This window comes from Anomaloglossus baeobatrachus, chromosome 8 (assembly GCF_048569485.1).
Source record: "Anomaloglossus baeobatrachus isolate aAnoBae1 chromosome 8, aAnoBae1.hap1, whole genome shotgun sequence".
Classification (NCBI taxonomy): domain Eukaryota; kingdom Metazoa; phylum Chordata; class Amphibia; order Anura; family Aromobatidae; genus Anomaloglossus; species Anomaloglossus baeobatrachus.
Window position 1 is genome coordinate 38,718,950 of NC_134360.1, and position 24,005 is coordinate 38,742,954.

The window sequence follows — 24,005 nt, forward strand, 5'->3', positions numbered from 1 at the left end:
AGAGTACCTTAATGTAGCAGGGCCCTGTCCCTGACGATACTCAGCTCCATATCCAGCAGGTTCTCTGGGTCTGTGGATGGAGCCCGGTCTCAGTGCCTGGAGACCGGTAAGATCCCACTTCCCTCAGAGCCCTCAGGGGGATGGGGAAGGAAAACAGCATGTGGGCTCCAGCCTCCGTACCCGCAATGGGTACCTCAACCTTAACAAACACCCGACAAAAGTGGGGTGAGAAGGGAGCATGCTGGGGGCCCCATATGGGCCCACTTTTCTTCCAACCGACATAGTCAGCAGCTGCTGCTGACTAAAAACAGTGGAGCTATGCGTGGATGTCTGACCTCCTTCGCACAAAGCTTGAAAACTGAGCAGCCCGTGATCCCACGGGGGGTGTATACCCAGAAGGGGAGGGGCCTTACACTTTTTAGTGTAATGCTTTGTGTGGCCTCCGGAGGCAGTGCTATACACCCCAATCGTCTGGGTCTCCCAATGGAGCGACGAAGAAAAGTTAATTATACCATTAGTATACAACCCGTGGCTGCAGAGCTTCAGGGCATTCTGGGACTTGTAGTTACCCTGCAGTTTTCTACACTATAGGATCATCATCATGGTTGTCCAGAGTTAGAAATCATGGCTGCCTTCTTTTCAGGTTATATTGCAGTTAAGCTCCATTAAAGTGAATATTGCTAAGCTGCAATACAAGATACAACCTGTGGAAAGATGTGGCGCTGTTTTTTTGGAAGAAAGTAGCCACAGTTTTCTATTACGAGTAAAAAAAGTTTTGATTCCAATTTTCAGTAGTAGTAATAGTATTTAGGAACTTTCATGGTGCACACGAGTGGGGTGAAGATTGGTGATCCCTGGACACTCGGCACTCACCATGTCAACTCGGTTGCTTTTCCATAAGACTCCAACATCTGAGAATTGTTTAAACATCCCTTTCAAATTGACAATTATGATTGAAGCTAAAATGGCCTAAAATAAAGAGAAAACTTGATATTAGGCGATTGGTAATTGAGTCATTGAGCCATTTTCTTTTCACCTTAGTCATAAGTGATTGGGAAAACACCTTTGGTACCCAAGGACAATCAAAAAAATAAAATTTGTTACATAACAAGGAAGGCCACATGAAACACGCGTAGGGGTTGAAAACCCCACAATCTATATATATGATCACACAAAAATGGAAATTGCTATTTAAACATTTGCCCAACCCTATGTTACTAACAGATTTGAGCAACTGCACCACCCTGGACTGATTTACTAGTACAACCCCATAGCTATAGGGTATATTTAAGATCAAATTCAATTAGGTAATCAATGTGGAATTTTCTAGCATTTTTTAGGCAAGTGTGTCCAAAGTGGAGCAGTCCCTTTAAAGGGAACCAATCACCAGGATTTTCATATATAACCTAAAGCTAGTGCTATAGTGGTACTATCTGGCTGATTCTATACATACCTGTAGTGGTCAGCTCGGATGTTTAGGTTTTGAAATCCAAGAAAGTAAAGTTTATAAAATCATCAGTTTCTTGAGTGACAGCAGCTGAGGATCAGATAATATCTGGGGGTATTTATAGTTATCTCCTCCCCCTGTTAGAATTAGCATAAGTATTATACAATCGATTTACTTTATCACTAGCAGGAGTTGTGTGAGGCCATACCCATGTGACCAGAAGGGGCGGGGCCTCAGCCAACAAAGCTGATACCAGGAAGCAACATTTTCTGTTGGCTGAGGCCCCGCCCCTTCTGGTCACATGGGTATGACCTCACACAGGTCCTGCAAATGAAAAAGTGAATCAATTGTATAATACTTATGCTAATTCTAACAGGGGGAGGGGATAGGTATGAATACCCCCCAGATATTATCTGATCCTCAGCTGCTGTCACTCAAGAAGCTGATAATTTTATAAACTTTACTTTCTTGGATTTCAAAACCTAAACATCTGAGCTGACCACTACAAGTATGTATAGAATCAGCCTGATAGTGCCAGTATAGCACTGGCTTTAGGTTATATACAAAAATCTTTGTGATCGGCCCTTTAAGGCCACGTGCACATGTTGAGTATTTGGTAAAAACCTAAGTATTTGTCAGCCAAAACCTGGAGTGGATAAAAAAAATGCAGAAGTGGTGCACGTGTTTCTAATATATCTTTCCTGGTTTTAGTTTACACATACTGAGCGTTAAAAAACTCACCAAATACTCAATGTGACCACTGCACTGCATCTGACCACTGCATTGGACCCGTTGAAGCACAAGGAGGTGCGAAACGGCCGTCGTCCATTGGGGGCCTGCACCCGGCTCTTTCCCCACTATTTTTACCTGCACCATTTGAATAAAATAAAGCACTTTGGAATATTGGATAGATTGTGTCGTGGATTTCTCTCTTTTTGGATTGGATTTGGACTTTCTTCTACTCTGACCACGTGCACCCATGACCATTTCCTCTAAACGGATGACCTGGAACTGACCTACCCCTTCCCGGTGTAAAGGTATTGCGCGGTTGTTGCAAAACCATTTCTACGTATTGCTTGTTAATACTCAATGTGTGCACATGGCCCAATACAAATAGTTATAAGGTCTCTTCATTAGCCACACATTTCCATTATGCTCCTTGAACACGGATATGAGCTGGTTGAGCATTTACCTTTGGTAAGTCCTGGAAAAGCTCCCCAGCTCGCAATATGATGATGAAGACGACGAAAGATGCTACAGCACTGGCCACCTAGACATAGAAGATGCAAAAGACATGTAATTAAGCTGCATAGGCTTAGAAAACATGGCTGGTTTCTTCAAAGACAGCGCCACCCCAGTTCACAGGTTGAGTTTGGTAGTGCAGCTGAGCCCCATTCACCAGACACAACCATGAATGCTATTTCTGGGGAAAAAAGGAATCAGTTTTACTTTTATATCAGGTGTAGAGTATAATGTCTGGCGGCGGCCATATTGGTTGTCATCACCCAGATATAACCAGATCACTCACCTGAGTGTTTCCTCCAGTACTTTCCTGAACCAGAGACCTGGACACAGAGGCGCTAATGGCGAAACACTGGAAGAAGCTTCCAACGAAGTTACTGAAGCCAATGGCGATGAGTTCCTGTAAAACAAACCACAGGGATGTCTTGGGGACAAACCAGGATCCATATCATGTTATATTATTTGTGGTCACCCCAAAATTTGACCTGTGAAGCACCAATCTTTGTAGAATGGCTCTCAGAAGGGGCAAAGTTTGCATTAATTTTTATACAAGGGGTGGCCCCTAAATGGTTCAGAGCCTAATATGTACCACGCCTGTCCTTGGCCTACTTCCACCAATATCTACCATGTATGACGGAGATTGAGAGGAGTTGCATAGAGCGAGCTCAAGTGCTGAGCAAGCTCCGCACCAAGCATATGCTCTTTTGCCAGGTTTTTGCTTCCCATCTAAGAGCAGTATAATGTAGAGACAGAGACCCTGATTCCAATGATGTTTCACTTACTGAGCTATTTGCTGTCATTTTGATAAAATCAATGTTCTCTCTGCTGCAGATCCAGCAGTTATACAAAGCTCATGAATATGCTGGACTACCTGCTGCACGCCAAGTAGTCCTCTACTGAAAATCTGCTGATTAAACCGTGATTTTATCAAAAGTACACTAAGCAACCCAGTAAGCGACACATCACTGGAATCAGGATCTCTACCCCTACGTTATGCTGCTCTCAGATTAGGTGGCAAAAACCTGGTGACAGATTCCCTTTAAACCCCTTAGATACTGTGAAGAACAGTCACCACTACATCTAAGTGTTTTAGACTTTTGTTTTGGGGTCCAGATTTTCTATATGCGCCCCTGATTCCACCCATATCATCTTCCAAAATATGTCCCCAAATCTATGTTTAGTGACTTAACATTTCATCTACGTATAACCAACTCCCACCGGGTTTGTCTTCTGTTCTAATAAATATATGGGAGCAGAGGATTCTCCCCTTTCCAGTAGCTTCATCCCCACATAATTATTCACCCCCTATTGCCATCTATAGCCCCCATCAACTTCTACGGTGTGTTAGAATTGGTAATATTGGCTCACCTGGTTACTGTCCACTTTGTAACCATGCTTGGAGGCGAACACTTTCCCCAATGAAATAGTAATGGCGTAGCCCACCACCGCAATTGTGAAGGCATTTCCAACAATATCCCCAAACAAACTGAAATCAGGTAACATCGGGGTCTTTAATCTAAAAAAAAAAGATAATATGATTCAGCGCTGATTATTTCAAGCGATCACCAATAAACAATTTCTGAACAGTAATATTATTCCATCTGTTACAGCCCAAAATTCTGCACTAAATTTATTACAAAATATAATGAACTTACTTTTTCTCTGGCATACACAGGTAAAGGATACAATTCTATTTATCTGAAGCCACCACTAGAGGGAGCTTGTAAGCTTAATAGCAGCTGTATACATTCTTGTACAGTGAGCTCCCCCTAGTGGTAACAGAAATTAATGGGCTTTTTAATATATATTTATATATTTTATTTGAACCATGATTAATGATGATATTTCTATTACTCACCCCACAGGGATGTGCCCAACACTCTCAATACCAAATTTTCTATCTAGTCCAACAGCATATGACACTCCAGTAGAGACAATTAGCTGAAAATAGTAAAATTTACTAGTTAAGAGGATGTGTGCAATTTTACACAGATTTTTTTTTAAATTGTTTATTTTCTTTTTAAATGTTAAGCTAAAGGGGTGTTTTAATTTTCTGTCTTCAGGAGCACACTTCTCCTTTACCTCTCTGCTTCCTGGTTGACAGGGGGTGGTGCGCTACTTAAAGGGAACCGATCACCAGGATTTTCGTATATAACCTAAAGCCAGTGCTATACTGGCACTATCAGGCTGATTCTATACATACCTTTTGTTGTCAGCTCGGATGTTTAGGTTTTGAAACACAAGAAAGTAAAGTTTATAAAATCATCAGCTTGTTGAGTGACATCAGCTGAGGATCAGATAATATCTGGGGGGTATTCATAGTTGTCCCCTCCCCTATTACTTACGCTAATTCTATTATAGAATCTCTTTAGTTTCTGACTAACAGAACCTCTCATGATGTCATACCATGTGACCAGAAGGGGCGGGGCCTCAGTCAACAGAAAAATGTTGCTTCCTGGTATCAGCTATGTTGGTTGAGGCCCCGCCCCTTCTGGTCACATGGGTATGACATCAGCACAGGTCCTGTTAGTCACAAACTAAATAGATTCTATAATAGAATTAGCGTAAGTAACAGGGGGAGGGGATACTATGAATACCACCCCCCCCCTAGATATTATCTGATCCTCAGCTGTCACTCAACAAGCTGATGATTTTACAAACTTTGATCTCTTGTGTTTCAAAACCTATACATCCGAGCTGACCACTACAGGTATGTGTAGAATCAGCCTGATAGTGCCAGTATAGCATTGGCTTTAGATTATATAGGAAGATCCAAGGATTCAAGGTCATTGGTAGTCTGTACACAGTGGCAGACATTTTTGGGTCAGAGCCCATAGTAAGCGGAATGTTACCACCTATCCCATCGATAGGATTAGAAAAATATGACTTCTTTCTTCCTGAAACAGTGCCACACCTGTCCACAGGTTGTGTCAGGTATTGCAACCAAGAGCTGTTTATTTCAATAGATCTGAACGGCAATACTGGACACAGCCATTAAACAGGTGTGGTGCTGTTTCGGGAAGAAAGCAGTCATGTTTCACTCTATAGAATCTGGGAAAGCTGGGTGTCAGTGTCAGGGTGAGTGGTAATGTCATATTCCTTGTCACCCAGCTTTCTCAAAAACCATATACATGAATAAATAAAAATCTAGAGAACAGGAGTTTAATATATGAAATTTACCATGATCAGTTCTATCGGAACCGGAACTAAAAGTCTGGAAATAAACTTCTCATTTAGAAATTTCAGGATCAATAGGAGGAATATGGCGATGATACTGGTGACCAATGAGCCGATGTGCGTTTCTGTGATTCTCGAGAAGATCTTAACAATGGTCTAGACACAAGGGAAGAAAAGAGAAAAATCAGTAAGATTCAATGTCATGGTCGTCTTCATTGAAGTCAAATAATGAAATCGAGAGGTCGTCTCAAAAGTATTTGTAAAAAAACGGACAGAATTATTCTCCGCAATGTAACTTACATATATTAATGACAACGGCGCAGTCTTCTGGCTCATTCTAATACCAAACAGGTATTTTAGTTGTGACACCAGCACATGCACAGCCGACGCCGTTGTGTATCCTCTTATCAGTGGGTCCGAGAGATAGGTGACCACAAACCCAAACTGAATGAGACCCAGAGCGATCTATGGAAGAGAGGAAAGGGTTAATAGAGACTATACTGTAGATGTGAGAAAATAAAAATAAAAAATATGTACAGGATCAGTAATGTAATATATGTACACTGACTCCTCCAGCAGAATAGTGAGTGCAGCTCTGGAGGATAATACAGGATGTAACTCAGGATCAGTACAGGATAAGTAATGTAATGTATGTACACAGTGACTGCACCAGCAGAATAGTGAGTGCAGCTCTGGAGAATAATATAGGATGTAACTCAGGATCAGTACAGGATAAGTAACGTAATGTATGTATACAGTGACTACACCAGCAGAATAGTGAGTGCAGCTCTGGAGAATAATATAGGATGTAACTCAGGATCAGTACAGTATAAGTAATGTAATGTATGTACACAGTGACTGCACCTGCAGAATAGTGAGTGCAGCTCTGGAATATAATACAGGATGTAACTCAGGATCAGTACAGGATAAGTAATGTAATGTATGTACACAGTGACTCCACCAGCAGAATAGTGAGTGCAGCTCTAGAGTGATCAGTACAGGATAAGTAATGTATGTACACAGTGACTGCAGCAGCAGAATGGTGAGTGCAGCTCTGGAATATAATACAGGAGGTAACTCAGGATCAGTACAGGATAAGTAATGTAATGTATGTACACAGTGACTGCACCAGCAGAATAGTGAGTGCAGCTGTGGAGTATAATGCTGAATGTGACTCAGGATCAGTAGTGTAAGGTATGTACACAGTGACTGCATCAGCAGAATAGTGAGTGCAGCTCTGGAGTATAATACAGGATGCAACTCAGGATCAGTACAAGATAAGTAATCTAATGTATGTACACAGTGACTGCATCAGCAGAATAGTGAGTGCAGCTCTGGAGTATAATACAGGATGTAACACGGGATCAGTACAGGATAAGTAATGTAATGTATTTACAAACTTTTTGGTGCTTTGCAATCAAAGAGTAATCATTATTATTATTTAATTTTTTTCATCAAAAGTACACATGAAAAGAAACACTGTAAGATATCTGCTTCACTCTCAATTTATGGTTAAAATCTGCATGTTTTGAATACAGATTTTTTTCATTACTGAGATAGAAGATGACAGTTGCTGCTCATAAGAGTCTATGGAGGGGGAGAATGAGGGAAGAGCTAGAGGCAGACAGACATTGTGATGCAAATTCACCTGAAAAGATTGTGGTCTCCTGTGAACTTGCAGCAGAAAATCTGTGTTTGCCTCTAGCTCTGCCCTCGGCATACAATCTTATAAGCACCAACTGCCTTCTATCTCAGCAATGGGAAAATTTGAATGCAGATTTTAATACAAAGTACAGAGTTAACAGAGTGAAAAATCAGTCCAGGAGGAAACAGATTTCTTTATAAGCTAAATTGCAAAGTTTCTTATTTTCATCTTTACTATTGATTTATAGGAAGCAAAAAAGAAATTGAATTAAGAGTAAATGTCAAAATATACAATTACAAATTTAGGTCGCAAATTCTTAGAATTATTACATAGTGATCTCTTACTTGAAAGAGTCCTACAAGAAAAGCCAAAGCCATGGAAAGCTCCACTCTCATCAGGTCCCTGGCAGCCACGTCTATATCCGTGGAATTGTCTCCAAGTAGGAAGTTTTCATTGGGCGCCAAGGACTCCGTCACACTGGCGATCATGACGCACACTACCGCAAATGTACCTGGTGACATCAAATAAAAAAAGGGTCATTTCATATAATGTCCTTTCCGACATAAATAAAGGGCCAAATTTCTTGGTTCTTGTGACGGTGGAATATGGGGGGTTGTGTATAATTTTGTGCAGGTCCGTATTTTAGGTGTGGAGTTCTGTCCATTCTGTATTCCTTGTGTGTACATCGTCCTGTTTGCAGGTTTAATCACCCCCTGCTGGGCTTTTGTCCCTAAGTCTGGGGAAGGGGGGCCTGGGATCCACCTAAACTGTCTGCTTACCTAGGGGATTATTGAGTCTGTTTGAGAACTTCAATAGAGAAGGAGTAAAGCGGGCTTTACACGCTGCGACATCGCTAGCCGATGCTAGCGATGCCTAGCGTGCTAACACCCGCCCCCCGTCGTACGACCGATATGTGGTGATCGCTGTCGTAGCGAACATTATCGCTACGGCAGCGTCACACGCACTTACCTGCCCTGCGACGTCGCTGTAACCGGCGACCCGCCTCCTTTCTAAGGGGGTGGTTCGTTCAGCGTCACAGCAGCGTCACTGAACCGCCATCCAATAGAAAAGGAGGGGCGGAGATGAGCGTCCGGAACATGCCGCCCACCTTCCTCCTTTTCCGGTGGACGCAGGTAAGGAGATGTTTGTCGTTCCTGCGGTGTCACACACAGCGATGTATGCTGCCGCAGGAACGACAAACAACATCGTACCTGTCGCGGCAGCGATATTAAGGAAATGAGCGACGTGACAACGAGCAACGATTTTTGACATTTTTGTGCTCGTTGATCGTCGCTCATTTGCGTTACACGCTGCGATGTCGGTAATGGCGCCGGATGTGCGTCACTAACGACGTGACCCTGACGATAGCTCGTTGCCAATGTCGCAACGTGTAAAGCCCACTCAAGATTGATCCTCTGGGGCAGAAGCTGTGGCTTCTCAGAGAGACCTGGACATTTATCACTTATTGGACTATATTCGTGTTTCTGGACTATTTTACCCTCTGTATGGTGGATAATTTTTATGAACCTTCTGGGTTGCATGGAATAAAGGATCTTTGGATTGCTCACTCATCTCTTGCTCTGTTGATTGTGTGATTTGGGAGAAGGACCCCGTGACAGTTCTATTGGTGCACAGCACAAAACTCACCGACAGATATATGTCTAGAGGTTCCGAGAAGGAAGTATATAAACACTGGATAGAAGGACGTATAGAGGCCAAAGACGGGGGGCAGGCCAGCCAAGAGCGAGTACGCCAAACCTAAAATAAGATGTAAAGATGTTAGACATGAATATTACGGTCTATAGGGGCGCCAGAGCAAATATGATCATAATTTAGAGCTTAATTACCCTGCGGTAACTGGATTATACCAACGCTAATCCCAGAAATGAGGTCCCCCAATATCCACTCCCGGATCGGATACCGCGGAAGCCACCAAAGGACCGGGACATATCTCAGGAGCAAGGACTTGGCCGTGGCCTGAGAACATCTGAAAATAAAAAATAAAGTAATTAGAGAGACCTTGATTGACCATCATGACAGCCCCTTCCAGGCCCTTGAATGTCAGACTCTCCTAGATGGATATACAGGAGTATAACTTCAATTATCCCGAATTCTGGGAGGTCGGGACAGTCCTATGAAGGCTGTTCAATTGATCTTTTTGGTTTTGCTCCCAAAATGTTATATCATTTGGAAAATCTGGATATTTTACTCACCGTATCCGGCTCCTGCATCTTCTCCAGAAGGACGGTCTTGCAGCGCTGACCTTTGGAGCTATTCTGTCCAGATCGGCCTCACTTATGGCTTGCTGCCTTGGAGGGTGGCATTGCCTGTGCACTATGCCCTGCTTCTCTTCCGTCATTATTATATATTTATATTGGGAAAACGACTTATGATTATAGCAGCCAAGATTGGCATTACTGTCGAGGAAAAAAAAATTCTCATTATTACATTAATGCATGAAGAACATCTAAGAAAAATCTGTAATTATCTGTAAAAAAAATTTTTTATTACTAATTAAAAAAAAATAAATGGCGTGCACAGCTCTTATGCAGACCTTTATGTTTGATCCTGCAGTCATCCATCTATCTTCCATTTCTTCCTAACCTATTAAAGGGAATCTGTCACGAGGTTTTTGCTCCCCCATCTGAGAGCAGCATAATGTAGAGACAGAGACCCTGATTCCAGCGATGTGTCACTTACTGAGCTGTTTGCGGTCATTTTAATAAAATCAATGTTGTTTTCTCTGCTGCAGATCTAGAGGCCACTTTACACACAGAGATAAATCTGTGGCAGATCTGTGGTTGCAGTGAAATTGTGGACAATCAGTGCCAGGTTTGTGGCTGTGTACAAATGGAACAATATGTCCATGATTTCACTGCAACCACAGATCTGCCACAGATTTATCTGTGTGTATGACGGGGCCTTAGCAGTTATACAGAGCTCATGAATATGCTGGAGATCTAGCCATTAGGCCTCGGCTCCACTTGCGTTTTGCACGAGCAAGTGCAAAACTATGGGGCAGAGTCCATCTGTGATTGATATCTCATGCCATAGTGGCATGCGGAATGAATCGGAGCATGCTGCGTTTGGCAGCGAGTCTCGACTTACGCACCCCCATATAGGTCTATGGGAGCGTGTGAAACATCGTACTGCACTCGCATGTCATCCGACCGCAGTGCGATATACGCTGAGACAGGCAGCGGAGGCGATGGGGAGAAAGAGCTCTCTCCCTCTTCTCCACAGCTGTGATGGGATCACAAGATCAGATCACGGTTGCATGACCCTAGGCCTAGGCTGACACTCGCAGAAGATTGTCCTTAGCATATCCCTTCCGATGCTCTCGCTAGTGGAACCATACCCTTATACAGAACTCATGAACATGCTGGACTACCTGCAGCATGCCAAGTAGTCCTGCAATGATAATCTACTGCTGATTAATCAGTGATTTTATCAAAACTACACTAAGAAGCCCAGTAAGTGAAACATCACTGGAATCAGGATCTCTGCCCCTACGTTATGCTGCACTCAGATTAGGTGGCAAAAAACTGGTGACAGATTCCCTTTAAATGTAGGTTATTAGACTGCAGGATTAGACTACATTGTGGAAACTGATAAACCTACATAAGAGCTGCGCGCACAAGAAGATTGCAGTTAAGACAAGTAAGCAATGGGTTCGTTGGGCATGATTTGCATGGGTTACCTAATGTCTTGAGAAGTCTATCAGACAAAAATAATACATTATTAATAATAATAATAATAATTAAAAAAATCCCAAAACTTGCCTTTAAGTACATCGTTACTTAGGTTGAAAAAAGACCTAGGTCCATCTAGTTCACCCTTCCTCCACCAGTTCTACATTTTGTCACTAAGTCATATATAACCAACAATGTTGTGTGGGCGGCACGGTCGTGCAGTGGTTAGCACTGCAGTCTTGTGGTCGCTCAGTGGTTAGCACTGCAGTCTTGTGGTCGCTCAGTGGTTAGCACTGCAGTCTTGCAGCGCTGGGGTCCTGGGTTCAAATCCCACCAAGGACACCATCTACAAGGAGTTTGTATGTTCTCCCCGTGTTTGCGTGGGTTTCCTCCAGGGTCTCCGGTCTCCTCCCACACTCCAAAGACATACAGATAGGGATTCTAGATTGTGAGCCCCAATGGGGACAGAGTTGTTAATGTATGTAAAGTGCTGTGGAATTAATAGCGCTATAGAAATGAATAAATTAATTATTATTACTACTAAGGAAATCATCCAGCCCTTTTTTGAAAGCTGTTATAGTATCTGCCATTACTACCTCTTGTGGTCGGCATTCCACAGTCTGACCGCTCTAACTGTAAAGAACCCTTTCATATTTAGCTGCCAGAATCGCTTTTCTTCCACTCGCAGTGAGTGCCCCCTGGTCCTTAGTATTGTCTTTGGAAGAAATAAGTCATGTGCCAGTCCTTTATATTGACCACACATGTATTTATACATATAAATGAGATCTCCTCTGAGACGTCTTTTTTTCTAAGCTAAACATATCTAACTTTTTCAACCTCTCATTATACGGGCGGCCTTCTCAAGTAGATCCTCCTGGCAGTTAAAAAGAAATCCTGCCCCTCAGTAAATACTCCGGTCAGCTAAATTAATTATTATTTTTTTTTTTTTATTTTTTATCTATCAACAGACCTGAGCATAATATACAAACAACTATAGCAAGTATACAAATGCAACAGAGTATGATAATTCAATGGACATGCCACGAGACCTTGTAGATGCAAACCCTGTGTATATAGTCAAATGCTAAGTCTTGACAGTCTGTGCATAATGGGATAATAGAGTTAGGCCATGTGCCCACGGGCGCTCGTACCTGTGGATATATTCGCAGGTACGGCCGCATGTTTCCCGCAGCTGCCGCTGGCAGCCGCAGCTATTTTTAGCTGCGAGTTTCCAGCGGAATAGCTGCGGGAAACATGCGGAGTTTCACGCGATTTACCTGCGGACGTCCCAGCCTCTATCTCCATAGCGGAGGGCCGGGATCTCCGCAAGTAAATCCGCATGAATAATTGACATGCAGTTAGGAGCGGCTGAGGGATCTCCGCAGGAGATTCCGCAGCCGCACTTTCCGCAGCATGGACACAGACACTCCCCATGTCCCATAGGGTAACATGGGGAGTGCCTGTACATGCTAGAACCTGCGGATTTATCTGGAAAATCCAGAAAAATCTGCAGGTTTTCCGCGGCAAACTACGCACAAAAAAGCTCCCGTGGGCACATGGCCTAATACAATTTGTTACTGGAACCACAAGTAGCAGCAAGCTTAAAATGTTACTTACCATCACATATGGCAGAGGTACTGAGCTGTGCAGCTGCCGTTCAGTAATGCCAGGCACTGTGTATGGTGATCTTCAAATCCTCCCCGCTGTATTTATGGTGGATCGCCCTTATTATTGCTCAATAGTATTTACTCCTCCTCCATGTATCTGCTGCACCACAACAAAGGTGTCACAGTGCGGAGACCAAAACTCCGACACTTGTAAAACAATTATTTCACAGTGACCTTGCGATGCCAATCACATGACCCTCCGCAAACCCCAACGGTTCATCAAAAGTCCCTATTGTTTGGCCACTTTGGCTGCTCCATTTTTCTTATTTAGAGGATTGTAAACGTCCAGGTTGCACAAATTTACCGGTGTGTCGACTACAATCAGGAGAGCAGAAATGTTATACACGCACTATTGTCATACGCGACGTGCACAATGGGTTATTATAAAATTTGACATGTCTGATGTAATCTTATACCAGTATATCACAAAAGTGAGTACACCCCACACATTTTTGTAAATATTTTATTATATCTTTTAATGGGATGACACTGAAGAGCTGACATTTTGATACAATGTAGTCAGTGTACAGCTTGTATCACAGAGAAAATTTGGTGACCTCTAAATAACACACCGCCATTAATGTCTAAACCGCTGGCAACAAAAGTGAGTACACCCCTAAGTGCAAATGGCCAAATTGGGCTCAAAGTGTCAATATTTTGTGTGGCCAGCATTACTTTTACTTCTCTTGGGCATGGAGTTCACTAGATCATCACAGGAGCCGCTGGATCCTCTTCCCTCCTCCATGACGACATCACGGAGCTTGTGGATGTTAGAGACCTTGCGCTCCTCCACCTTCTGTTTCAGGAGACCCCATAGATCTTCCAAAGAGTTAGGGTCTGTAGACGCTTGGCCGGTCCAGCATCTTTACCCTCAGTTTCTTTAGCGAGGCAGTGGTGGTCTTGGGAGTTGTGTTTGGGGTTATCACAGTCATATGAAAAAGTTTGGGCACCCCTATTAATGTGAACCTTTTTTCTTTATAACAATTTGGGTTTTTGCTATTTCAGTTTCCTATATCTAATAACTGATGGACTGAGTAATATTTCTGGATTGAAATGAGGTTTATTGTACTAACAGAAAATGTGCAATCTGCATTTAAACAAAATTTGACCGGCGCAAAAATATGGGCACCTCAACATAAATGTGACATTAATATTTTGTAGATCCTCCTTTTGTAAAAATCACAGCCTCTAGTCGCTTCCTGTAGCTTTTAATGAGTTCCTGGATCCTGGATGAAGGTAGATTTGACCATTCCTGTTTACAAAACAATTCCAGTTCAGTTAAGTTTGATGGTCGCCGAGCATGGACAGCCGCTTCACATCATCCCACAGATGTTCAATGATATTCAGGTCTGGGGACTGGGATGGCCATTCCAGAACATTGTAATTGTTCCTCTGCATGAATGCCTGAGTAGATATGGACCGGTGTTTTGGATCATTGTATTGCTGAAATATCCATCCCCTGCGTAACTTCAACTTCGTCACTGATCCTTGCACATTATTGTCAAGAATTTGCTGATATTGAGTTGAATCCATGCAACCCTAAACTTTAACAAGATTCCCGGTGCCGGCATTGGCCACACAGCCCCAAAGCATGATGGAACCTCCACCAAATTTTACTGTGGGTAGCAAGTGCTTTTCTTGGAATGCAGTGTTTTTTTGCCTCCATGCATAACGCCTTTTTGTATGACCAAACAACTCAATCTTTGTTTCATCAGTCCACAGGACCTTCTTCCAAAATGTAACTGGCTTGTCCAAATGTGCTTTTGCATACCTCAGGCGACTCTGTTTGTGTCGTGCTTGCAGAAACGGCTTCTTTCGCATCACTCTCCCATACAGCTTCTCCTTATGCAACGTGCGCTGTATTGTTGACCGATGCACATTGACACCATCTGCAGCAAGATGATGCTGCAGGTCTTTGGAGGTGGTCTGTGGATTGTCCTTGACTGTTCTCACCATTCTTCTTCCCTGCCTTTCTGATATTTTTCTTGGCCTGCCACTTCTGGGCTTAACAAGAACTGTACCTGTGTTCTTCCATTTCCTTACTATGTTCCTCACAGTGGAAACTGACAGTTTAAATCTCTGAGACAACTTTTTGTATCCTTCCCCTGAACAACTATGCTGAATAATCTTTGTTTTCAGATCATTTGAGAGTTGTTTTGAGGAGCCCATGATGCCACTCTTCATAGGAGATTCGAATAGGAGAACAACTTGCAAGAGGCCACCTTAAATACCTTTTCTCATGATTGAATACACCTGCCTATGAAGTTCAAAGCTCAATGAGGTTACAAAACCAATTTAGTGCTTTAGTAAGTCAGTAAAAAGTAGTTAGGAGGGTTCAAATCAAGAAATTGATAGGGTGCCCATACTTTTGCACCGTTCAAATTTAATTTAAATGCAGATTGCACATTTTCTGTTAGTACAATAAACCTCATTTCAATCCAGAAATATTACTCAGTCCATCAGTTATTAGATATATGAAACTGAAATAGCTGTTGTAAAAGCCCAAACTTTTTCATATGACTGTATGTTGGAATACTGCCCTCTGGCTCAGTTTCCAAAGTGAGGGAATCCATGCTCTGATTCAGTATGTCACAGTAGTTATTGGCATTCGTGGTTCCCTCAATGAACTGTATCCCTCCACAGCCGGCAGCTCTCCTGGAGCCCCAAACCGTGACCCTCCACCACCATGCCTGACTGTAAGCAGGACACACTTTTCTTTGTACTCCTCACCTGGTTACCGTCCCATGCTTGATATCATCTGAACCAAATCAGTTTATCTAAAGGGGGCTTTACACTAAGCGATATCGCTAGCGATATCGCTGGTGAAAGCACCCGCCCCAGTCATTTGTGCGTCACAGGCAAATCGCTGCCCATGGCGCACAATATCGTTACGAGCCGTCACACGGACTTACTTGCCTTGCCTAGCAACGTCGCTGTGGCCGGCGAACCGCCTCCATTCTAAAGGGGCAGTTCGTGCGGCGTCACAGTGGCGTCACTAAGCGGCCGCCCAATAGAAGCGGAGGGGCGGAGATGAGCGGCCATAAGATCTCGCCCACCTCCTTCCTTCCTTATTGCCGGCGGCCGCAGGTAAGCTGTAGGTCGTCGTTCCCGAGGTGTCGCACATTGCGATGTGTGCAGCCTCGGGAACGACGAACAACCTGCATCCTCTACAAATCAACGATATTTTGAAACTGAACGACGTGTCAACGATGGACGATTTGGTGAGTATTTTCCATCGTTAACGGTCGCTCGCTAGTGTCACACGCAACGATGTCGCTACCGATGCGGATGTGCGTCACGGAACCCGTGACCCCGGCGATATATCGCTAGATACGTCGTTGTGTGTAACGGGGCCTTTAGAGTCATCAAACCACAGGACGGTTCCAGTAATCCATGTCCTTAGTCTGCTTGTATTCAGCAAACTGTTTGTAGGCTTTCTTGTGCATCATCTTTAGAAGAGGCTTCCTTCTGGGATGACAGCCATGCAGATCAATGTGATGCAGTGTGCAGCGTATGGTCTGAGCACTGACAGGCAGATCCCCCCCACCCCTGTAACCACTGCATAAATGCTGGTGGCACTCCTACATATATTCTGAAAAGACTACCTCTGGATAGGACGCTGAGCATGTGTACTCAGCTTCTTTGGTCGACCATATCGAGGCCTGTCCTGAGTGGATCCTGACTTGTTATCCGCTGTATGGTCTTGGCCACCGTGCTGCAGCTCAGGTTCAATGTCTTGGCAATCTTCTTATAGCCTCGGCCATCTGTATGTAGAGCAACAATTCTTTCTTTCAGATCCTCAGAGAATTCTTCGTTATTTAGAGGACCCTAAATTCACCCTGTTATACAAGCTGGACACTGACCATTGTATCAAAGTGTTATCTTCAGTGTTGTCCTTTGCAAAGATATAATAAAATATTTACAAAAATGGCAGGGGTGTACTCACTTTTGTGTATAATGTACAACACGTCTTATTGCACATACAGTAGTTTATAAAGACCTGTAACTTGTCAGAAATGTCATTTTTATCTGATAGAAATGCCACGGTTCTTCTGAATTCGATGTCATTTTACATTTGTTCTTCGCCTCGCCATTCCTGTGATGCAGCTGTCTATTCTCTTTATATAAAGCTAGGCTTTTTAGCCAAGTGGGAGTGGTTATTAAGTAGACACACACACACACACACACAATACCAATGTATTTGTGTATGGAGCCCCAAGTCCCAATATATTAACAAGGGTCAGAGTAGATGTCCTATCAGCACTATTAAGGAATTATATTAACAAGGGTCAGAGTAGATGTCCTATCACCACTATTAAGGAATCCGCCTTATGGCTAACAATAGAGTTGTTTTTTCTAGAAACAGCGCCACCTTTGTCTATTTGCAGTGTATGGTATTGCAGCTTCCTGCAAATTGCAAAACCAGACAGACAATGAACAATAGTGGTACTCTTTTGCAATAAACCTAAACAGACCCTATATTTTGATACTCAAAACTCGCTATCATGAAGTAGATCAATCAGACGAACCAAGTAAGCCTATTCTTGAACCCCCCTTTCTGTGCAGCTCCCCCAAACAATTCAGGACAACAATATATTGATGAAAAATAGGTTTTATTAAATTTCACATGTATATCAAACATTCCAGTAAAAACCGTTAAGATGCAATTTATCTTCAATTGGTAGAACAGTGTATAAAATCTGGCCACTAGAGGTAGCTGTTGCTTGGCACGATGTAGCCGAATTGTCCATAGGTGATACTGTAAACTCACAATCCGTGAGCGCTGTTACAAAATGGTTATGCTCATATCCTCGTAGATAAAGGCTGTAATAAAAATATACAGGTCAATTTAGTGGATTTTTATTATAAAAAATAAATAATTATTGCAAATTTAATATTGGCCACTAAATGTCAGTATAAAAAAGCAAAATCAGCACCTTCCTTTACAGGAGCGACAGGGAACCTTCAGCCTTCTGTGCGCCCCCTGGGCAGATGCCTGGGGACTGGAGACGGTGCTCAGGCCCTCAGCCGCATTTTTCCTGGCTGGCAACCCTTTAAACCCCTAGTTGCACTGCGAGCACACAGTATTCACTACTGAAAGTGGAGTGCACATGCATGGAAGGATTATGTCTGCACACTGGCCAGTGCCAGCGTGATGACTTGCTTTATGGGTGGATTTAGAGCTTGATGAGCTCATGACCTACAGATGAACAGAACAGCAGCAGTCCCACAGTCTCCAGTGCTGTATATGGCCCCAGCCTCCCCAGTAATGTATGTGCCCCCATCCTCCCCAGTGATGTATATGCCCAGCATCTCCTGTGATGTATATACAGCAATCCCATCGTCTCCTGTGATGTATATACAGTAGCTCCAGCGTCTCCTGTGCTATGCATATGCAGTGCCAGCATTTCCTATGTGATGTATTTAAAGCAGTCCAGTGTCTCCTATCTGATGTATAGGTTTTACAACACTTATCACAAAGAGTTAACCGCACTGCAGACTGGCACAAACCTGGAAAAGCAGATGTAAGAAGCAACAGGATCAATATCACCAAACATCACAGCTGCACCAAAAAGAGAAGCAGCTCCAGCCACTACATTAGGAGGGCCTTAATTGTTTGTCCAAATTTACCAGGTTAATTGGTAGTTTGCTAATTTTGGGCAGCCCTCGAAGGTTGGTAGAGAGATCCAAATGACCCCCAGCAGAAAATAAGGTTACCCAATTCTGCTTTACACCTTGCTGTAAAAGATGAAAGCTTAAACCCTGAAACGCATTATTTTGATTGGTCTACAGAACTCCTATTTAAAGTCAGTTATGTACACATATGGTGGAGCTGTACTAAGCTGCAACCCTTTTGGGACTCAGTGTTCTACCTGTACAAAAAGATGAGCGGAGGTGAAATAGAAAAGTCCCCCCAGGTTGCCCTTCTTTCTATGCTCCCAGGAGCTATTAAAAACACAAAAAAGGGACATGTTGCGATTTTGCCTGGCGGCTGCCCGTATGATTGTCCCACGATTTTGGAAACAGACTAGATGCCCTACGGTGCTGGATTGGTTGGAGGAGATTACAAACCTCCAGAGAATAGAGGAGCTGACAGCAGAACTAAAATGGGGACACAGAAAAATTTACTACAGTTTGGGGACCATGGATTATGTTCATGGAGTCCCCAGAGTTTGTGGAGAGTTTGGCGAGCTTTTTGAACTGAGAAACTGTGGGGAGTCTCATTCCTCCCCCCCCCTTTTTTTCTTTTCTTTTCTTGCTTTCCCCCCTCTCCCCCTTCTCTCTAATTTCCTCTTCTTTCTTTCTTTTCTGAACATTAATCTGCATTTTTCTAGTTTCATTTTTTACATGAAAAGATTTTTCAATAATTCATAAAACAATAGACATACAAGGACAATGAGTATATTAGGATACGGGAAGTCAAAAGAAGTGGGAATTCTGACCTATAATTTATCAATGGTTATATAGTAATAGCACAAAGATAATTTAAAGAATTCCAAGAAATTTAGTAATGTAACAATTTCTGGATGTTATCCCGTCATTGAGAAAATGAGGTTTATGTATTCTAATTGCACAAATGATATGTTTGAATGTGGATAACTGTCATCAATAAAACAGATTTGAAATAAAGTCAGTTCTGTTATTTTTTTTTTAAGCTAAATTAAATTACCTATTAAGAGAAACAAAATAATTAAAATGCTTACATGTCCTTCTTTCCCAGGATTCTTACAATGATTTCTTGAAATATAAGAGACTGCATCATGGATAGATGAGAATAGCTGGTATTTGGTGATTGTCTTACTGAAGAAATTCCCACGTTCTAGCTGTTCTACAACATTCTCTGTGAAAAAAAATATTAGAATTTCTAAACGTTCTACAGACCCCAGAGGACATGGGGCCCATCCTACATCTATACAGAGCACACACCAGACATATCAATAAAATTTCCACGCACCCATAGACCTGTAATTATTATCAGGTGCACTCGCAGCATACTACGATTTATATATCGCTTGCCGAAGAGGCATGCCCCATAGTATAATATTGGTCTGAGGGTCATCCGACAAAACATCGGATAGCACTCAACTGAGTGATACGCTCGTGTGGGCACAGCCTCATAGTTTAGCTGTGATCTTTCCATAGAGAATAGATCTTGGTGACAATGGATTATCTACCCACCCCCAATTCCCCAAGAAAAGCATTTGGAGACATGCTGTCAGGGCATGAGCCCACCAAATGGATTTTCTAGTTCCTTGGTGGCCAAGCCATCCTTGGGTTTATCTAAGGTAAAGACTAGATGACCACGTTACAACTCAATCTCCAATAGATAATCCATAACCCCCTCCAGATTTGCAGGCTGGGTTGTTCCTTTCTACCACTATGAATTAGACTATTTAGGTAGCCCTTATCACCTACCGTGACATCCCACCAAATAGACCGACACATCAATTTCTTGAAAATCCCGAAATATCTGAAAAAGTTAAGAAAAAAAACAAAACTAACATGTATCCACTTGGAAAAGCATTGCTTACACCATTTACACAAAGCCAATTTATCACCTATGCACCCGATCAGATTTGTAAGAATTGAAGAATTGTATTAAATGCTGGGCCTCACGCACACACACACACACACACACACACACACACACACACACACACACACTAGCTGTGGTGCCCGGCGTTGCCCGGGATAGTAACTGTCTGTGTCTCTCTCCCAGTCGCTGTCTGTGTCTTTCTTTGCCTGTCTGTGTCTATGTCTCTGTCTGTCTGTTTCTATCTCTCTGTCTGTATTTGTATCAGTCTGTCTCCATCTCTGTGTCTGTTTGTCTCCGTTTATCTCTGTGTCTGTCTCTATAGGTGTGTCTGTTTGTCTCTCTCTATGCGTGTCTGTCTGTCTGTCTCTTTCCAGGGCTCTCTCTTTCCATCTCCCCATTGACATCATATTACCTCACACATAAGCTTCTTATACTAACAGTTTATTTTTTTTCTTATAGCAACCACTAAAGGCCACTTTACACACAGAGATAAATCTGCGGTAGATATGTGGTTGCAGTGAAATTGTGGACAATCAGTGCCAGGTTTGTGGCTGTGTACAAATGGAACAATATGTCCATAATTTCACTGCAACCACAGATCTGCCAAAGATTTATCTCTGTGTTGCTATTAATAGCCTGTATTCGGTTTAATGGAGGCAGGATTTTGAATAGTAACTGTAAACCGTAGGGTTAAATTTTCCCATCAAAACAAAGTCTATGACGTTCCCTGGGTCACATGGAGTGTCTGTGCAAAATTTCGTGATTGTAAATGCGACGGTGAAAATTCCTTTAGGGGACACACACACACTCAGCTTTACATATTAGATCTCTCTTTATATCTATATCTATATCTATATCTATATGTATACTGCCCCCGTGTCAGCAGCCGAGCTGCTCGGATCCGGATCCGCGGTGGGGGTCGTGCGGCCACTCAAATGAAGGGGGTATTTACAGGGGATTGTGTTAGAGCTCCTGACGCCACCCGTGGTATGTGGTAATTAGGAGTATCACCGCTGCTGGTGGGTGTACCCGGGGGTGATGGAATGGGGCAGTCAGGTGTTAGAACCCTCTACGGGTAGGGGGAATGCCCCGGGACTCGGTGATTGTGACTGGGGGATGTGCCGTCGGGTGTGAAGGGGGTCACTGTCGTACTCACTCAGTCCATTAAGCTGACACAGACAACTGGATAAACCAAGGTTCTGGATACTGCTGCCGCTGAGGGGAGCTAGTTCGGGTATCATCCCCAGTGGTGCTGCCTGGTGATCCGTGACCTGCCTCCTGGCACTGTTACTTCTCTGCTGGTCCCGGTAGTGTGAAACTTGCCGGGTCCCGCTCCCCATTATGGCTAACTGTGGGAGCTTGCTCTCAGGGTTCACGCTTGGGATTTTCTGGACTGTTTGAGTAGAAAGTCCTATCCCCCTCGTTGCGCTAGTACCCAGATTTTGGATCGGGTGGAGAGCGGATCTTGAAGGCTCCATTCTCGTCGGGTAAATTGTCAGGTTGCCTGAAGCTACTCCATGACCTAGGGTCCACGTACCCAGTCGTGCCCTGGTCCCAGACCGGTGATGGTGCAAGGCCACCGGCTGTCCTCCTTGACAGCTCCGTGCCCCCTGCCACGATCCCCTGCGATCGGGGGTCCAGCTCCTCTAGGCCCAAACCAATGTCTGCTACCTAGATATCTTGCTAGGAGCCCTGCTCCTGACCTCCTCTCTCCTTCGCTTTCAACACACAACTCTCCTCTACTCCTGACCTCCCCTATCCAACCCTATTCCACTCAGGCCATCCACTGGTGTGCTTGGTGGGTGTGGTGCAGGGTGTACCTAGGATTTGATTAGCTGATGTAGACAACACCATGTAGTTGGGGACTCATAACCAAGAGGGAGGTAGATACTGCACGGGAGGGCAGATTGTGCAATACCCTGTGACGACCTGATAGTCCAGGGGCGTCACACACACACACACACACACACACACACACACACACACACCATATATATACTGTGTGTGTGTGTGTGTGTATATAACATGACATAAGTCTCATATGGCTTACATTTTTCAAGATCTTAACGCTGACTGTATCCACAAAGCTGACAGTGCTCAGATCCAGGATGAGTGAGTGGAGGGCACATTCGTTGGACTCCGCATTGTTTAATGTGGACTCCTCCACTACAATATGTTCTGTCTCCGCTTTACCTACAACAGGGCTGCTGTGGTAGATGTACTCCAGCTCATGTCCCTGGGGAAAAAAAGTGGATAAAGAAGGGAATTTTGTTTACTTACCGTAAATTCCTTTTCTTCTAGCTCCAATTGGGAGACCCAGACAATTGGGTGTATAGCTACTGCCTCCGGAGGCCGCACAAAGTACTACACTTAAAAGTGTAAGGCCCCTCCCCTTCTGGCTATACACCCCCCCGTGGGAGCACGGGTCCCTCAGTTTTAGTGCAAAAGCAAGAAGGAGGAAAGCCAATAACTGTTTCAAAAACAAATTCAATCCGATAGACAATATCGGAGAACAGAACTGATCAACATGAACAACATGTGCACCCGAAAAACCAATACCCTAAGAAAAACAGGGCGGGTGCTGGGTCTCCCAATTGGAGCTAGAAGAAAAGGAATTTACGGTAAGTAAACAAAATTCCCTTCTTCTTTTTCGCTCCTAATTGGGAGACCCAGACAATTGGGACGTCCAAAAGCAGTCCCTGGGTGGGTAAAAGAATACCTCGTGATAGGGCTGACAAGCAGCCCTTTCTTACAGGTGGGCCACCGCCGCCTGAAGGACTTGTCTACCTAGGCTGGCATCCGCCGAAGCGTAGGTATGCACCTGATAATGCTTGGTAAAAGTGTGCAGACTCGACCAGGTAGCCGCCTGGCACACCTGCTGAGCCGTAGCCTGATGCCGTAATGCCCAGGACGCACCCACGGCTCTGGTAGAATGGGCCTTCAGTCCAGATGGAATCGGAAGCCCAGCAGAACGGTAGGTGTGAAGAATTGGTTCCTTGATCCACCGCGCAAGGGTGGATTTGGAAGCTTGCGACCCTTTATGCTGACCAGCGACCAGGATAAAGAGTGCATCCGAACGGCGCATAGGTGCCGTGCGGGAAATGTAGATCCTGAGTGCTCTCACCAGGAACGTGCGTAACCTAGGAAGTCGCGCTAGGCGTTTCTGAAAAAATACGGATAGCGCAGAAACTTGACCTTTAAGGGAGCTAAGCGACAAACCTTTTTCCAACCCAGACTGCAGGAAGGAAAGAAAAATAGGCAATGCAAATGGCCAGGGAGAAAATCCCTGGGCAGAGCACCAAGATAGGAATATCTTCCACGTCCTGTGGTAGATCTTGGCGGAGGATGGTTTCCTAGCCTGTCTCATGGTGGCAACAACTTCATGAGATAAACCTGAGGTCCCTAGGATCCAGGACTCAATGGCCACACTGTCAGGTTCAGGGCCGCAGAATTCAGATGGAAAAACGGCCCTTGAGACAGCAAGTCTGGACGGTCTGGTAGCGCCCACGGTTGGCCTACCGTGAGATGCCACAGATCCGGGTACCACGACCTCCTTGGCCAGTCTGGAGCGACGAGAATGGCGCGGCGGCAGTCGGAC

General features: G+C 43.9%; 2 protein-coding genes across 2 annotated transcripts in view; both read right to left on the bottom strand.

Annotated features, from left to right (window-relative positions):
* LOC142249684 (solute carrier family 26 member 6-like) overlaps positions 1 to 9,876 on the bottom strand; it is a 31,302-nt gene extending 21,426 nt beyond the window's left edge. The window contains exons 1-11 of the mRNA XM_075321488.1: positions 9,725 to 9,876; positions 9,359 to 9,498; positions 9,159 to 9,269; positions 7,856 to 8,022; positions 6,167 to 6,331; positions 5,870 to 6,022; positions 4,548 to 4,630; positions 4,058 to 4,205; positions 2,976 to 3,089; positions 2,640 to 2,717; positions 874 to 969 (exon numbers count right to left, since the gene is read on the bottom strand). Of these exons, the coding sequence (XP_075177603.1) occupies positions 874 to 969; positions 2,640 to 2,717; positions 2,976 to 3,089; positions 4,058 to 4,205; positions 4,548 to 4,630; positions 5,870 to 6,022; positions 6,167 to 6,331; positions 7,856 to 8,022; positions 9,159 to 9,269; positions 9,359 to 9,498; positions 9,725 to 9,870 (1,401 nt within the window). The 5' untranslated portion in view covers positions 9,871 to 9,876. The remainder of the gene's footprint in view (positions 1 to 873; positions 970 to 2,639; positions 2,718 to 2,975; positions 3,090 to 4,057; positions 4,206 to 4,547; positions 4,631 to 5,869; positions 6,023 to 6,166; positions 6,332 to 7,855; positions 8,023 to 9,158; positions 9,270 to 9,358; positions 9,499 to 9,724) is intronic.
* Positions 9,877 to 17,464: 7,588 nt separating this feature from the next.
* The window catches only part of LOC142249683 (solute carrier family 26 member 6-like), a 52,521-nt gene continuing 45,980 nt past the window's right edge, over positions 17,465 to 24,005 (bottom strand). Inside the window, exons 17-20 of the mRNA XM_075321487.1 lie at positions 22,458 to 22,643; positions 20,287 to 20,341; positions 19,575 to 19,711; positions 17,465 to 17,694 (exon numbers count right to left, since the gene is read on the bottom strand). Coding sequence (XP_075177602.1) covers positions 17,674 to 17,694; positions 19,575 to 19,711; positions 20,287 to 20,341; positions 22,458 to 22,643 — 399 coding nt within the window. The 3' untranslated portion in view covers positions 17,465 to 17,673. The remainder of the gene's footprint in view (positions 17,695 to 19,574; positions 19,712 to 20,286; positions 20,342 to 22,457; positions 22,644 to 24,005) is intronic.